The sequence below is a fragment of the Arvicola amphibius genome, chromosome 12, assembly GCF_903992535.2.
Source record: "Arvicola amphibius chromosome 12, mArvAmp1.2, whole genome shotgun sequence".
Classification (NCBI taxonomy): domain Eukaryota; kingdom Metazoa; phylum Chordata; class Mammalia; order Rodentia; family Cricetidae; genus Arvicola; species Arvicola amphibius.
In genome coordinates, this window is record NC_052058.2 from 85,682,479 (window position 1) to 85,696,267 (window position 13,789).

The window sequence follows — 13,789 nt, forward strand, 5'->3', positions numbered from 1 at the left end:
GATGTGAATTCTTCCTCCTCTGACTCTTTCTCTGCTCCTTCCTATGTGGACCCTATTCTTCTGCAGTAGTGTTGATCACTCTGGTGTTGAGATGATTTGCCACTTGTCTGTTTAGACTTGGAGGAGTTTGGGGGAGAAAAATCTACCACCAGTTATTTTGGGTCATGGCTGAAACCTCAGGATACTTTGAGTGCTCCCCTAATGGGTCCTTAATAAATGTTTGCAGTCATTTCTGTGCAAAACAAGGACTAGTAAGCTTCCATGCAGGAAGCTCTTTGCTGGGCTGCTTCACTAAGGTTGACCATCCTAAGCAGAATTTCCTTTCCGAAGGTGAGGGTAGCTCACAGAACAGTGGCGCATACATACTATCTAATCAAGATATAGTAGATGGAAACCAGGTGGTGGTCGCACACACATTTAATCCCAGCACTCAAAAGGCAGAGGCAGGCGGATCTCTGTGAGCTTGAGGCCAGTCTAGTCTACAAGAACTAGTTCCAGGACAGGCACCAAAGCTACAGAGAAACCTTGTCTCAAAAACAACGAAAAAAAATCTATATTAGATGGAATAACATCAATAGGATTTACCAAAGAAATCTGTTCTCTTGCCACTAGGGTGTGTGAGCAAGTGTGTGTGTGTGTGTGTGTGTGTGTGTGTGTGTGTGTGTGTGTGTGTGTGTGAATTCTGAGGGTCTCATAAATCTTCTACCAGTAGCCTCAGAGACAGGCACCCAGTTCCACACAGAAAAACAATGTTGAGAGACTGGAGAGATGGCTCAGCCATTAAGATCAATGACTGCTCTCCCAGAGGAACCTGGGTTCAATTCCAAGCAACCACAGTTCTCAACGTCTGTAACTCCAGTTCCATGGGATCTATGATGCTGTCTTCTAGCATTCTTGGGTACTGCATGCATGCGGTGCATAGACATGCATACAGGCAAACACCCACACATACCAAATAAAACGGAAAAAAAAAAAACCCAAAAAACCAAATTGACCTTCCTACCTGAATCCCAGCCATTGTTTTCTCCCAATGAGACTAACAACAAAGCCACAGTGCTGCCTTAGTCCTATCCTGGGGGAAGTGAGGAGACTGAATCTTGAGTTCTCAAGCATAGACGGCTATTTAGGACTGATGGGCCTGAGAGAGGCCAACTCTGTCCAGTCACCAAATCTGTTCAGAGCTGGTGATGTCAGGTTACTTTTAAAGGGGCAGATGTCCCTTCCAAATGGAAAGACAATACTTTGTTTTGTATGCCGGGCACTCTGAAGGATAAACAGCGTGAAGGCAGGCCCACAGGAAGAGGGGAAGACTGACCAAATTAAAGGACCTCTAGGAAGGCTATCCACACTCTAAAAGTCCCCTCTAACTGTGTTCCCTCCCCTCCCCCGTCTCTAAAGCCTCCAGGGAGGACTTGGACTCTGGCTTTGCAGAACAGCTGCAGGAATAAGCCCTGGGTCTGGTGGCAGCTCACATTTCCACACTCGGCACAACTCCTCAGAAGCTCTGTAAAACACCTAGGAGAGTCTGTGCTGGGAGCCCGTCCCTTCCAGGGTCCTCAGGCATCGGGAGGCAAAGAACCCAGACACAATGACTCCTTGAGATCATCAGGGGCCTCAGCTCCATTTATTTGAACAGCCAGAGATTCCTTGTACAAGCAGCAATCTTAAGTTGTGGATAACTGTTTCACTCCAGCCCAGACAGGGGACTAAGAGATACACATGCAAATATATAGTAAGACCATATCTCCGAGGGTTAGAATTCTGGGAAATAATTTCATTCCTTCAGTTTCTGTAGGACTATGTCTATAAGCCCACTCACCTGGACTCGCATAAATAGTAGGTGAAGTGCTGAATATTGAGCAAAATGTCCATTTCCCGTTCCTTTCATCACAGACACTAAGAAGGTGAGCCTATGATGCTCTCAGGAACTAGCCAGCCTTATGGCAAGTGTGCACGCTCCCTTCTTCCTGGCCCTACAGAAGAGACTGCTCCTTGTGAGCTTCATCTGGACCTTTTATCACACAAAGATTAGGGTAAGGGAGGCTTCCCTGGAAGTGACTCAGCCTGACCTGCCTCTACCGTAGCTAGAGTAGTGTCGTTTTCGCAAGCAGACAGGTTCCAGATGAGGCGTGAAAGGCTGATGCTCTTAGCAAAGGCACTAGGTCTCATGGCGGTCAAGAACTGACTAGGGACCACTGCACACATGGGTCAGGGAGGCTTCGATATGCTCAGTAGGTGAATCGCATCTTTTGGGAATAGCCTAGCTTATCCAAGTTCGGGTGGCAGGCCAGCTGCAACCATTGGCGGTGGCCCACAGAGCAGCATCAGCACGTTGTCTGCGGGAGCGGGCAGGTGCTCCTGAATCATGTCAGCCGTCACAAAGCCCTTGCTGTAGGGCCAACCTGAAGTAGAGGGAGAGGAGAACAGATACTTCCGATCCACGTCAGCAATAGACTGTGACGCTTTCCGGGACCAGACCACTGAGAAGACCCAGAGGGGCTCCTGAGAAGGTCTCAGTTATAGCAGCAACTATAGCCACATCCCTGCCACCCACCTGAGAAACAAGAGCCTGAAGGAAAGGGATCAGGAGATCATTTGTCTGTGCACACAGATTTAGGATTCTGGCAGTGTCGGGATGGTCTGTTTTTACTAAAACTGGGGGGACAGGGGGATGTGGCTTGATTTAGATAATGAGGGACTAGCTAGATATTCAGAAATGACAAGATACCTTCTGGAGGATTGTCCAGAGTGAACCAGAGCTTAAAGCGGTTAGGATATTGGGGCCTGCAGTTCCTCTAGGTCTTCCCGCAGGATTATGTCCTTTTCAGTCTGAAATGCAATGGGAAGTCTTTGAAACCTTGGGCCCACATCAAAAAGTACTTTGCTATGACAACCTTCCATCCAAGAAGGAAAGGGAATACTAAAGGCATGCTCGAGTTCTAGGAAGAGTCAAGGCTTGGCAGTACTTTTAGGTGCTAAGGATCAGGAAGTGACCTTCATTTACACATTACAAAGGGATATTTGACCAAGAAGGTCCAAGTTCCTATGCTCAGTGTGAGACACCTCTATCTTCTCTTGTTTCCCTGGAGGCCAGGGATGAAACTGGCTTAATACTAGGCCCCTTGTCCTCTTTTTTCTTTTTTACAGTCTTTATTTTTATTTTATGAGTGTTTTGCCTGCATGTATGTAAGTGCATTGCATTGGCGCCCATTGCCCCTGGAGCCCGGAGGAGAGTGTCAGATCCCGTAGAGCTGGAGACAGAGAAAGTTGTAAGCTGCCATGTGGGGACAGTAAACTCAATCTGCATCCTCATCCTTCTAGTCCCCCTCTTTTCTTTCTTATTGTGATGGAGACCCCTGTATTCGCAGAAGGGCTTCTGGACAGAGACTAGAGGGCACCAAGCCGGTTCCCTCTCTCAGCCCCATCTATCCACACAGCCAACTTTAGAGTGCTAGGACTGAGAAAAGCAAACCAACCTGATTGGCAAAAGCAGAAAAGCACTGGGTTTGATCTTCAGGGACTTTCAAGATGGCCCGGATCAGCTGCAGCATTGGGGTAATTCCTGCATGAGGATAACCCCATGGTGAGATGTGTCGGCTGGAGAGACGTGTTCTCTCTGCTTTGTCCTGACACTGTCATCTCAAAGCCTATCATTTACAGCCCCGATGTTTTCCTGCTGTATCTATCCTCTGACCTCCACCTGCATAGTCACAAGGACCTACGTTTCTGGAGCTTAATATTCACATAAGAACACAGTGTAAGATGGGCGGTGGCGGCACACGCCTTTAATCCTAGCACTTGGAAGGCGGATCTCTGAGTCTGAGGCCAGTCTGGTCTACAGAGTTTCCAGGACAGCCGAAGCTACACAGAGAAACTCTGTTTTGAGTCCTTCTAAGGAGTCAATCTAAGACACTTGCTCTAAAACTAGACACTTGCCCTGAAAGTCCCTTGGAGATAGGAGTACAAGCACTATAGATTAGGCCTGACATATAGGGTAGTACATGTCTTTAATTCCCAGCACTCTGTCTTGTCTCCATGAGGACAGAGTGGGTTCTGGGTCAACAGGAGCTACATAAGATAAGATCCTGCCTCAAAAAAAAAAAAAAAGTCATAGGTCACTACGGTCCCTTCTGTTTTAGTGATAAGAGTTATGGAACACTGCTTATAGAGGGTAAGAATAAGTTCTCTGGAATCAGGCAAAGTCAGATTTGAATCCTGTCTGTGACCAATACTAACTAAACCTGTAGTAGCTAGGTAGTAGTGGCGCATATCTTTAATCCCAGCATTTGGAGGCAGAGGCCAGCCTGGTCTATAGAATGAGTTCCAGGACAGCCAGGGTTACACAGTGAAACCTGACTCTAAAACTAAAACCAACCAAACAAACAAACAAAAAAAAAACCTGTGGAAACCTAAGCTCTAGGAATCTCTATTTCCTCATTTGCAGACGAGAAAGGCTCATAGTTACCCACTTATAGATAGCAGGTATCTAAGAGTGGTACTACAGTACTCTTGTTTTTCTTTGGAGATACAGAGGCTTGAATCTAGAGCAGTGAGCATGCTAGGCAAGTGTTCTTCCACCACTGTGCTCACTAAACTGTCCAGGCTTGGCTAGAACTCTGTATTTATGGATGGAGCCTAGGCAGACTCTCAACTTTGTGAGCCTCTTGATTCAAATTCCAAGTATCTAGAACTATAGGACCTGAAGAAGTACCAGGCTGATCTTTTCCTCCCCTATTTCCTGTTCCTCTCAAAGTCATTAGACCCACTCAGTTTGTGGTTTATTGCTCTCATTTTGTGTTTTGTTTTTTGTTTCTCCTTGCTTATGATTTCAGCTACTGGGGAAGTCTAGGCAGTGATGGGGGGGGATGGATGATGATGGTCCCTTGATTAGGCAGTGATGGGGGGGGTGAATGATGATGGTCCCTTGATTAATAGCTTGTCCTCTATTACAAAGCCTGAGATCATGTCGGAATCTGCAAAGCAAACCCAACAAACGCTAAGCAAAACTGTCCCCCAAAGGATACAGACCTGTCCCTCCAGCAATCATTCCTAATTTCTTTGCCACTCGCAGTTCAGGTGGAGATTTTTTGTTGGGCTGGAATGTGAAAAGTCCCTGAGAAGTCAAGTGAAGGGTTAGAGTCAGTTCAAAACAAGAACTAAATAAACAAATGCAGAATTGAAAACATGCCCTAGGCTGTTTTAGCAGCTGCTACGGAACCTGATCCTGGGACTTGGGCAGAGGTTTGAGTTAAGCCTGCCCTGACAATTACGTGGGAAGAAACAAAAGGGGCTGGGCTGTCTGCCTACCCAGTCAGTTCACATAGTGGGGCCACAAGAAGTCACACTCCAAAGAAACCCAGTGGTACCCCACAGGCTGGAAGATTCAGAGCCGAGTGAGGGCAAAAGAAGGGGTGTGAGGCAAAGACCTCCTGGAAGAGAACTGTTCCCTGGTGAGACGGCAGGCATGGGGCCAGGGTGAATTTGGTTTCCCTAGTGGTCCAGAGCATTCACCGGGGTATGGCATAGCACCCAGTTCTTCCCTTGGGAAGGGCTAAAAGCTTTCTCCTTCCGTTCTTAGCCAGAGGGAAGAATCTTTGAGGGAGGGGAGGAGGAGCACAAGTGTACTTTGATCATCTCCACAGCTGTCCACCACAGCTGGTGAGCAAGGCGAAACCTGCCTTTCTGTAGCACACCGTGCTTTAGGAGACCTTACCTAGGTACACACGTGCACGCATGCACACTGGTGCCGAGGGACTGTAGGGACAGAAGTGAGACAGTAGGAGGGAAAAGAACAGATACTCACCTTTTCCAGCATAACTGAGCAACCCACTTGGCCCCCGGAACTCCACCACATCCCCAATCTTCAGGGCTATCCAGGTACTGAGACATCTTCCCTCCTTCAGGAAATTTGGGGTGCACACCTTTCAGATAAACCTGATGAAGCAGAGAGGAAGAAATGTGTGTGTGTGTGTGTGTGTGTATGTACGCATGTAACGTGTATGTATGTGTGTGCACGCACATGTGTGTACGCCTGCCACAGCAAATGCGGAGAGGGTCAGAGAACAACCTCAGATGTTGGTCTGTGTCTTCATCTTGTTTGAGACAGGATCTTATCTTTCTTGTTCTTGGAAGGCTACCTGGCCCCCAAACTCTGAGTTTATAGGAATTCTCAGGAATCCACCTCCCATTTCCCAGTAGAGGCATGCTTGGATTTCCGAGGCAATGGGCTACTGTGTCCCAGCTTTACATGGTGCTGGGGAATTCAAACTCAGGCTTGTGTGGCAAATGCTTTACCCAAAGACCAGGCCATCTAGCTCCTCTCCCCAGCCCCGAGATTTCCTTTCTCTACGCTTAACTCTGATGACAAGAATCTACATAGCCTTGGTCTTCATCACTGGTGACATGGAGTGTAAGGCCTGATGACCAGACTTGCCATCAATTCCGGGCCGAGGAGGTAGACCATGCTTGCCTGGGAACCACGGGGAAGGTTACATAAGCTGCGGTGGCTGGTGCTACGTCCCTGTCACCTTTCCAAAACACTCAGATTTGAGAGAAAAGAATACTTTGCTTCTTGGTGTGGGTCCAAGGAATGTGCCTCAGGGAGAGTCCCTGGGCAGTCATTCCTGCCTCCTCCCACCTGAGAAACTCCCTCAGCTACAGTCAGGGACGTTAGCAGCAGGTGGGAAGTTTTTGCTGTGTGGGAGGGAGCTTATGACAAGTCCCACGGGAAATAGGAAGGAGTACCGGAGGTTAGAGATGACTAGGGGCACAGAAGGCACACCCTAAAGGAGTGGTCCCTTATAAACGAATAGACTCAAAGCCAAGTGAGGAAAGAGGTACGGGTGTGTACAAGGAAAATAGCTAAGTAGTTGACTCGCCGTCGTCGAAGATGCCAAGGAGAGAAGCCTACTCCCTTTTCCTTACCCACAGGCAGTCCCCAGAATGTGGTGGGCGGTAGGGCAGGGCAAAGCGGAATCTCCTGGTGTTGTGGCCCACAGTCTAGAGGATGAACGAGAAGATGTTTCATCAAGCAGGTCTGGTCTGCCAAGTCCCTTGGAGCAATCTAACTGCAGTGGATGACATCCCTCAAAACAGGAGAACTTCGGTTCCCTCTCAATCCCTATCCCCCTTCTTCAACAACTTACCGTCTTGTCTAGCAATCGCAGCAGGTACTTCTCATCCGGGTTCTGGAGAGTGGACCTGCGGCCGGCGGGATCTTCGAACCAGATAGGCACCCACAGCCAGTCCAAGCAGAGTAAGCAGCCCCACCCCCAGAGAGGCTAACAGGACCGGGTTCTATGGGCAGAGGAGGAAGCTCACGTTGAAGAAGAGCCAGGAGGTGGGTGGGGAAACAGGGGAGGTGATCCCGAGCTCAGAGAGAGAATGCCAAAGCCGCCGGAGTGAGCTGAGTAGCGTCCCCAGCCCGCAGCTGGTGCAGCGAAACCCCCGCATCCAGGGCTGGCACAGTCCAGTCCCCGCGGTGCCAACTGCCCAGAATCAGCCGGGGCGGGGTCCCGGGCCCGGGGCACGGAACGAGAGTCCCTTACCGGCTGGATCCCCATGACCTAGCGCCGCGTCCCGCTCCAGTGGGGTGGACAGATCCCACAATGCGCCGCGGGGCGGGCCCGGGGGCGGAGGCTCTCCAGGGCGGTGGTCTAGGGAGGAGGGCCCGCGTGGCTCGCCTCTTCCCTAAGGACTGGGATGGTCCAAGGATGCGGGTACCTAGGCAGTCTCAGCCCTCTTCCTTCTAGCTTTCGGATCTCTGCCACTTACAAGTACACCAAAGGGAAGGGATGACAATTCCGACTAACATGGAGCCAGGCTAATTCGCGTGATAAGTATCTTCTAGTCGGTTTGAAAGCCTCATGGAAAGTGGAGTGTTGAGCCAGAGACAGGCTTAAAGTAGAACAGGAAGTCATCAAATGACAATTCTCCCCCTCCCCCCCCCCAACAGATTGCCTTGCCAGACAATTGTACTGACTGGCTGATGTTTCAGGAAGAGTGACTGGGCAACTTCATTTCCTAGTCCTTCAAACAAAACAACTGATTTTGCTCAAAATATCAGTTCACCAGTATCAGTCAGGAGGGGCTGGAGAGGGCTTCGTAGTTAAGAGCTGACTACTCTTGTGGAGGACCCTGTCCTGGGGTTTCCAGCACCCATACTGAGACAACCATCTGTCACTCTAATTCTAGGGGTTCTGGTGCCCTCTTCTGACATCCTCAGGGACTATATATATGCACGGTAGATATACCGTGTTTGTATATACATACAAACATACATACATAGAGGCAAACACTTATATGCAAAACAAAAATAAATAATAAATCAATATTTTTTAAAAATCAAGGGCTTCCTTTTGGTTCAAGTCAAGCTTCTCACTAAGTATGGGTTTCACAGCACTACACAAGAATGCCGCCTCTAGGCCCTTAGTGGCCCTGTGACCTTGGACAACATACTCCATTTCTCTGTATTTCTTCATCAATAGTTAAATATACTTAATGATCTTTGGGTAATTGGCTCATAGACTATTCTGAGGCCTAATGAGATGTGCTTGTTTTTATGTAATGTTTGTCAGAGGGCAAAATGCTAAATGGATAGCAGCTCATTTACTCTACTACTATACTATATAATTATTATACTATACTATACGATACTATACTATACTTCAGAACACGGCCCCAAGACTCCCTTGAGGTTTAGGACTCAGCTCTATTGACAGTATAAGCATGGAACAGAAATTAGAAAGAGATGCCAGAAGGCCGCTGGGCTGCACATTTTTCATGGTCCTGCTTTCTCAGACATATTTCCCAAAGTGGCACTTGCTATTTGAGATACAGTGATGGATGAACGAATGGTCCACACATGACATTATTGACATCAGAAATGAGTACCTTCGGGACATGAGGGACAACGAAGCCTTGGTTTTCAGTCAACTCTGAGTGACCCAAGAAAGGTTTGGCTTTTTTCTCTGGGCTGGCTGAAAATGTCCTCAGAATTTTCAGTGCAGCTTGAATGTCTGCTCTGAAACATTGTTTATAAACATCATTCAGAAACACCCGACTAAAGGATTGTGTGCCCAGGTATGGTAAAGTGCCCACCAGTGTAGGAAGTTGAAAAGGGGAGGAGGGATGGAGCACATACTTTCTAATTTTAAAATAATTCCTCATTTTGTCCTTGTGTGTGTGAATATTTGCCAGTATGTATGTATGTATGTATGTATGTATATATGTATGTATGTATGTGCATGTCTTATGCCCAAAGAAGTCAGGAAAACTGACTGGAATTGCAGATAATTGTGAACCACTGGGCCTCAAATCCGTGATCCTTCTGCTTCTGCCTCTTTAGCATATCCTATTGGCATGTACTACCACAACCAGCCCTTTCTTTCTTCTTTGTTCTGGGAGACCCATGGAATTATGTTCTGGAGCTTCTGACTTGCTAACGCTTCAGTGATTACCACCGCTGACCTTTTTACTGCCTGGTTCGTTCCAGGTCCTCCTCCTTTTCCTGGGTGGAATGTGGCAGGGAGGGAGAGGTACAGAACAAGAGGAGAGCATGACAGCCAAAGGGGCACACAGTTAGAGTGCATTTCTGGGGACCACCGGGTCAGGTGGGATGGCTTATCCGGGATACTGTGTGCTCTTAACCGTCATGTTGTGCACAGGCAGGGAAACAGGCCTTTCAGGTAAGTAGGCCATGGCCACAAAGGGCTGACAAGACCATGCCCAGCCTCCATGCCTTTCAATAGTAGAAGCCTCACAGTGTCACATATTAACAGCCCTGTATGCCTCACAGGCCATTCCACAGGTCACATATTAACCAGGCTCATTACTCTGACGGTGGAACACCACTCCCCTTTCTACCTCCTCTGAAGGAGCCTTAAAAAAGGAGACCTTGGGGAAGTGGGAGGAGGGGAGGAGATGGAAATTTTTAATAAAAAAAATGGAAAAAAAGACCTTGTTTGTACGGAAGGGGGAACTAAAGCTTTACTTCAGCTCCACCCCAACATCACCCTATTGGCTTAAAGATTTGACTCAGCACCTCATGAACCCCCCTCTCTGAAAAACCTAAAAATAAATAAATAACCGGGGGCTGGGCAATGGTGGCGAACACCTTTAATCCTAGTAGTAGGGAGACAGAGGCAGGTGGATCTCTGTGAGTGTGAGACCAGCCTGGTCTACACAGAGATTCATGCGCCTCTGATTTTCAAGTGCCGGGATTAGAGTATTCACAACTAGACCCAACTGCTATCATATCTTTTGAGACAAGGTCAGTCACTGAACTGGGAGCTCTCTGACTGCCTGTGCCCACCGACTGGCCTGTACACCCCAGGATCCTCTCATCTCCACTGCTAGATCTGGGATTAGAATTACTTACTACCACATCTATCTTTTCTCATGGGCACTGCTGAAAAATAAGGTTCTCATGCCTGCACGTCAGACACTTCACTCACTGGCAATTCAATCTGCTCATCCCTTCCAGTATTATTTTGAAGCAAATCTTTTTCACTCTTGGGACCCCATCACCCAGCATGAAGACTTATTCTTGCTTATGAATATCTGGCCTTAGCTTCGCTTGTTTCTAGTCAGCTTTTCTAACTTAAATTATCCTGTTTCTCTTTTAAAAAGCCTCTGGACTTTTTTTAACCTTTCTTTATTCTATATATCTTTATTTATTCTATATGTCTTTCTTTGCCTTCTTGCCCCATGACTGGCTGTGCAGTTAGGTGGCTGGCCCCTGGCATCCTCTTCTCCTTTTCTCACTCCTAGCTCCTCTCTTTTTTATTCTCTCTGCCTGCCAGCCCCGCCTATCCTTTCTCCTGCCTAGCTATTGGCCATCCATTTCTTTATTAGACCAATCAGGTGTTTTAGACAGGCAAAGTAACACAGCTTCACAGAGGTAAACAAATGCAACATAAAGGAATGCAACACATCTTTGCATCATTAAACAAATATTCCACAGCATAAACGCAAATGTAACACATCTTAAACTAATACTCCATAATGCCTTCATGTTTCATGTAATTTGCCCTTAATGTTTTAGAATGTACCTTGAAAAGATAAGGCCTGAAGAAGAATCATAATTCCACTGTTACAATACAATAATTGCAATTGTTATACATTGAAGTAGGCTTCTGATTGTATTGTTCTATGAATTTTAGAGCATGTATAGATTTGTGTAATCACCACAATCAAGATGTAGGATAGGGCTGGAGAAATGGCTCAGTGGTTAAGAGCATTGCCTACATTTCCAAAGGTCATGAGTTCAATTCCCAGCAACCACATGGTGGCTCACAACCATCTGTAATGAGGTCTGCTGCCCTCTTCTGATCTGCAGACACACACAGACAGAATAATGTATACATAATAAATAAATAAATATTAAAAAAAAAGATGTAGGATAATTTTTACCTCCAAAGCTCCCTTGTGCTTTTTTATTTTATAGTCTCAATTCTTTGTTTTTTAAAACAAAAATAGGAATCTTGTAAGGTGAAGTACATGTTAGTGAGAGCCATTCAAGTATGTATGTATGTATGTATGTATGTATGTATATATGTATACACACACATATATTACATTGTATATGACTGTATTTTCTTTGTCAATTAGAAAATACAGAACAATCCATTTGTTGATTGCTCCTTTTCTCAAACCCTCAACCAATCTCACTAATCTTGGTCAATCTTAAATATGTTCAACATCTAACCAAGTCTCACCACCTGCTGTTGCTTTGGCTGAAGCACCACCATCTTTTCTGTGGATTCCTGTAGCTGTATCCTACCTAGTGTCATTTCCACCTCTTTCTTCCTTCAGTTACTTTAATTGTAATTAATGTATTAAATTAATTCACTTTTTTAGAGTGGGTGTCACTATGTAGTCCTGGCCGGCCTTGAACTCACAGAGATCTGCCTGCTTCTTCCTGCAGTGCTCTGGCTGGCTTCCTTCTATCACTTTAGCATTCTGAGCCACTCTGCTGAGAGAAAGCCGCCTCAGCTCCTCTGGAACACATTCACATATCTATCTAATGTTTCTGCTCTCTTCCATGCACAGGCCCCTGGGGGAAACAGTCTCTGTTAGTAGTACCTTGAACAGTATGGATAATAAAATAAGAAAGGGCTCTAGGAAAAATACACAAAACAAAATGTAATCAGAGAGCTGGAGAGATGATTCAGTGGTTAAGAGCACTGGTTGCTCTTCCAGAGGTCCTGAGTTCAATTCCCAGCAACCACAGGGTGGCTCACAACCATCCAAAATGAGATCTAGTGCCCTCTTCTAGCATGTAGGTGTACATGCAGGAGGAGTACTATATATATTATAAATAAATAAATCTTAAGAAAAGAAAGAAAATGTAACCACTGCTGCAGTTAAGTGAAGAAGTCATGAACGCCTTGAACACCAGGAAGATAGCTTTTCCAGGGACATGCTAGGCTTCCCTGGTGATGCAGACACTATAGGCTTCATGTGGCCACAATTCCACTTGCCCTCCAGTTCCAGGGGGAACCTAGTGAGGGATGATTCACTGAGGCTTGCATGGATTACTGCGTACACGGAGGGTCTGCAACATGGCCGAGACGTGCTAACCCAAGGAAAGGTCCTGGTTTTGTACTCGCTGCAGGGGAGACATTACCTTTATTATCTGCTTAGGGGACAAACACATCTTCCCTAGGGAGGACGGAGAATTCTCACAGCTTTCATATCGCAGGAGAGGCAGCCTCTAAATCTCTGCAGAGGGAGTCCACTGTCTTTATAAACAAACCTGCCATGTGCCCTGGAGGAAGACATTAACTTCTAGGGCTGTTTTTTAGCCTGGGTTTAAAAAAAAGGGAGGGGGGCTTGGGAATGGCTCAGTGGTTAAGAGTGTGACCTGCTCTTGTAGAGGACCCAAGTTGAAGATCTGGTTCCTAGCACCCTTGTCAGGGGACCTCATTAATGCCTATACCTCAGCTCCAGGGGATCTGATTCCTCTGGCCTCTGCAGGGGGCATGCACTCATGTGAACATACTGACAACCAATACACAGACACATAGCATACAGACACAGGATTAAAAATGACTTTTTAAAATCTAAATAAAAAGCTGGGTAGGATGGTGGGTGCACACTTTTATCCAGCACTAGGAGGCAGAGGCTGGAGGATCTCTGTGAGTTCATGGCCAGCCTGGTGCAGAGAGTTCCAGAACAACTAGAGCTATACAGAGATCCCTGTCTTTGAACCTCCTCTCTCCACACACAGAATCTAAATTTAAAAAAAGTAAAATTAAAAAAAAAACCAGAGGGTGTGAAAGATGGATGCCCTTCCAGAGTACCCCGAGTTCAATTCCTGTTGGCTCACAACCACCTGTAACTTCAGTTTCAGGAGATGGATGCCTTCTTCTGGCCCTGTGGGCACCGTGCAGCATGTAGGTTCACGACATACATGTAGACAAAACACCCAAAAGTAATAAGCCAGCAAGGTGGTACATGACTTTAATATTATCACTGGAGGGCTGGCATGGGGGACAGAGGCAGGTGGGGATCTCTGTGAGCTCAAGGTCAGCTGGGTTTACCATAGCCTTCCTGGGGTAAACAACATTCAGACACGTCTCAAAAAAAGTAATGTAAGTTGTATTGTTTACTATTTTTTTGAGACAGGAAACTCACTATGTAACACTGGCTAGCCTGGAACTCTGCAACTCACGCAGATCCTCACGCCTCTGCTTCCCAAGTGCAGGAACTATAGGTGTGTGCTACCATGCGTGGCTGAATTATGTTCTTTTTAAAGATGTGCACATGGTCTCTCATGACATTCTGC

The 13,789-nt window shown here is 46.6% G+C and overlaps 1 protein-coding gene across 1 annotated transcript; it reads right to left on the bottom strand.

Moving 5' to 3' along the window:
• Positions 1-1,593: 1,593 nt before the first annotated feature.
• Positions 1,594-7,562, bottom strand: LOC119827601 (NADH-cytochrome b5 reductase 1). The gene is given in 16 exon segments (XM_038349418.1): positions 1,594-2,294; positions 2,296-2,402; positions 2,729-2,780; positions 2,782-2,829; positions 3,477-3,562; positions 5,029-5,113; positions 5,185-5,189; positions 5,804-5,867; positions 5,869-5,947; positions 6,371-6,402; positions 6,404-6,464; positions 6,925-6,959; positions 6,961-6,999; positions 7,146-7,196; positions 7,198-7,296; positions 7,548-7,562. Coding segments are annotated over 16 exon segments (924 nt in total). The 3' UTR covers positions 1,594-2,228.
• Between the last annotated feature and the right edge of the window lie 6,227 nt (positions 7,563-13,789).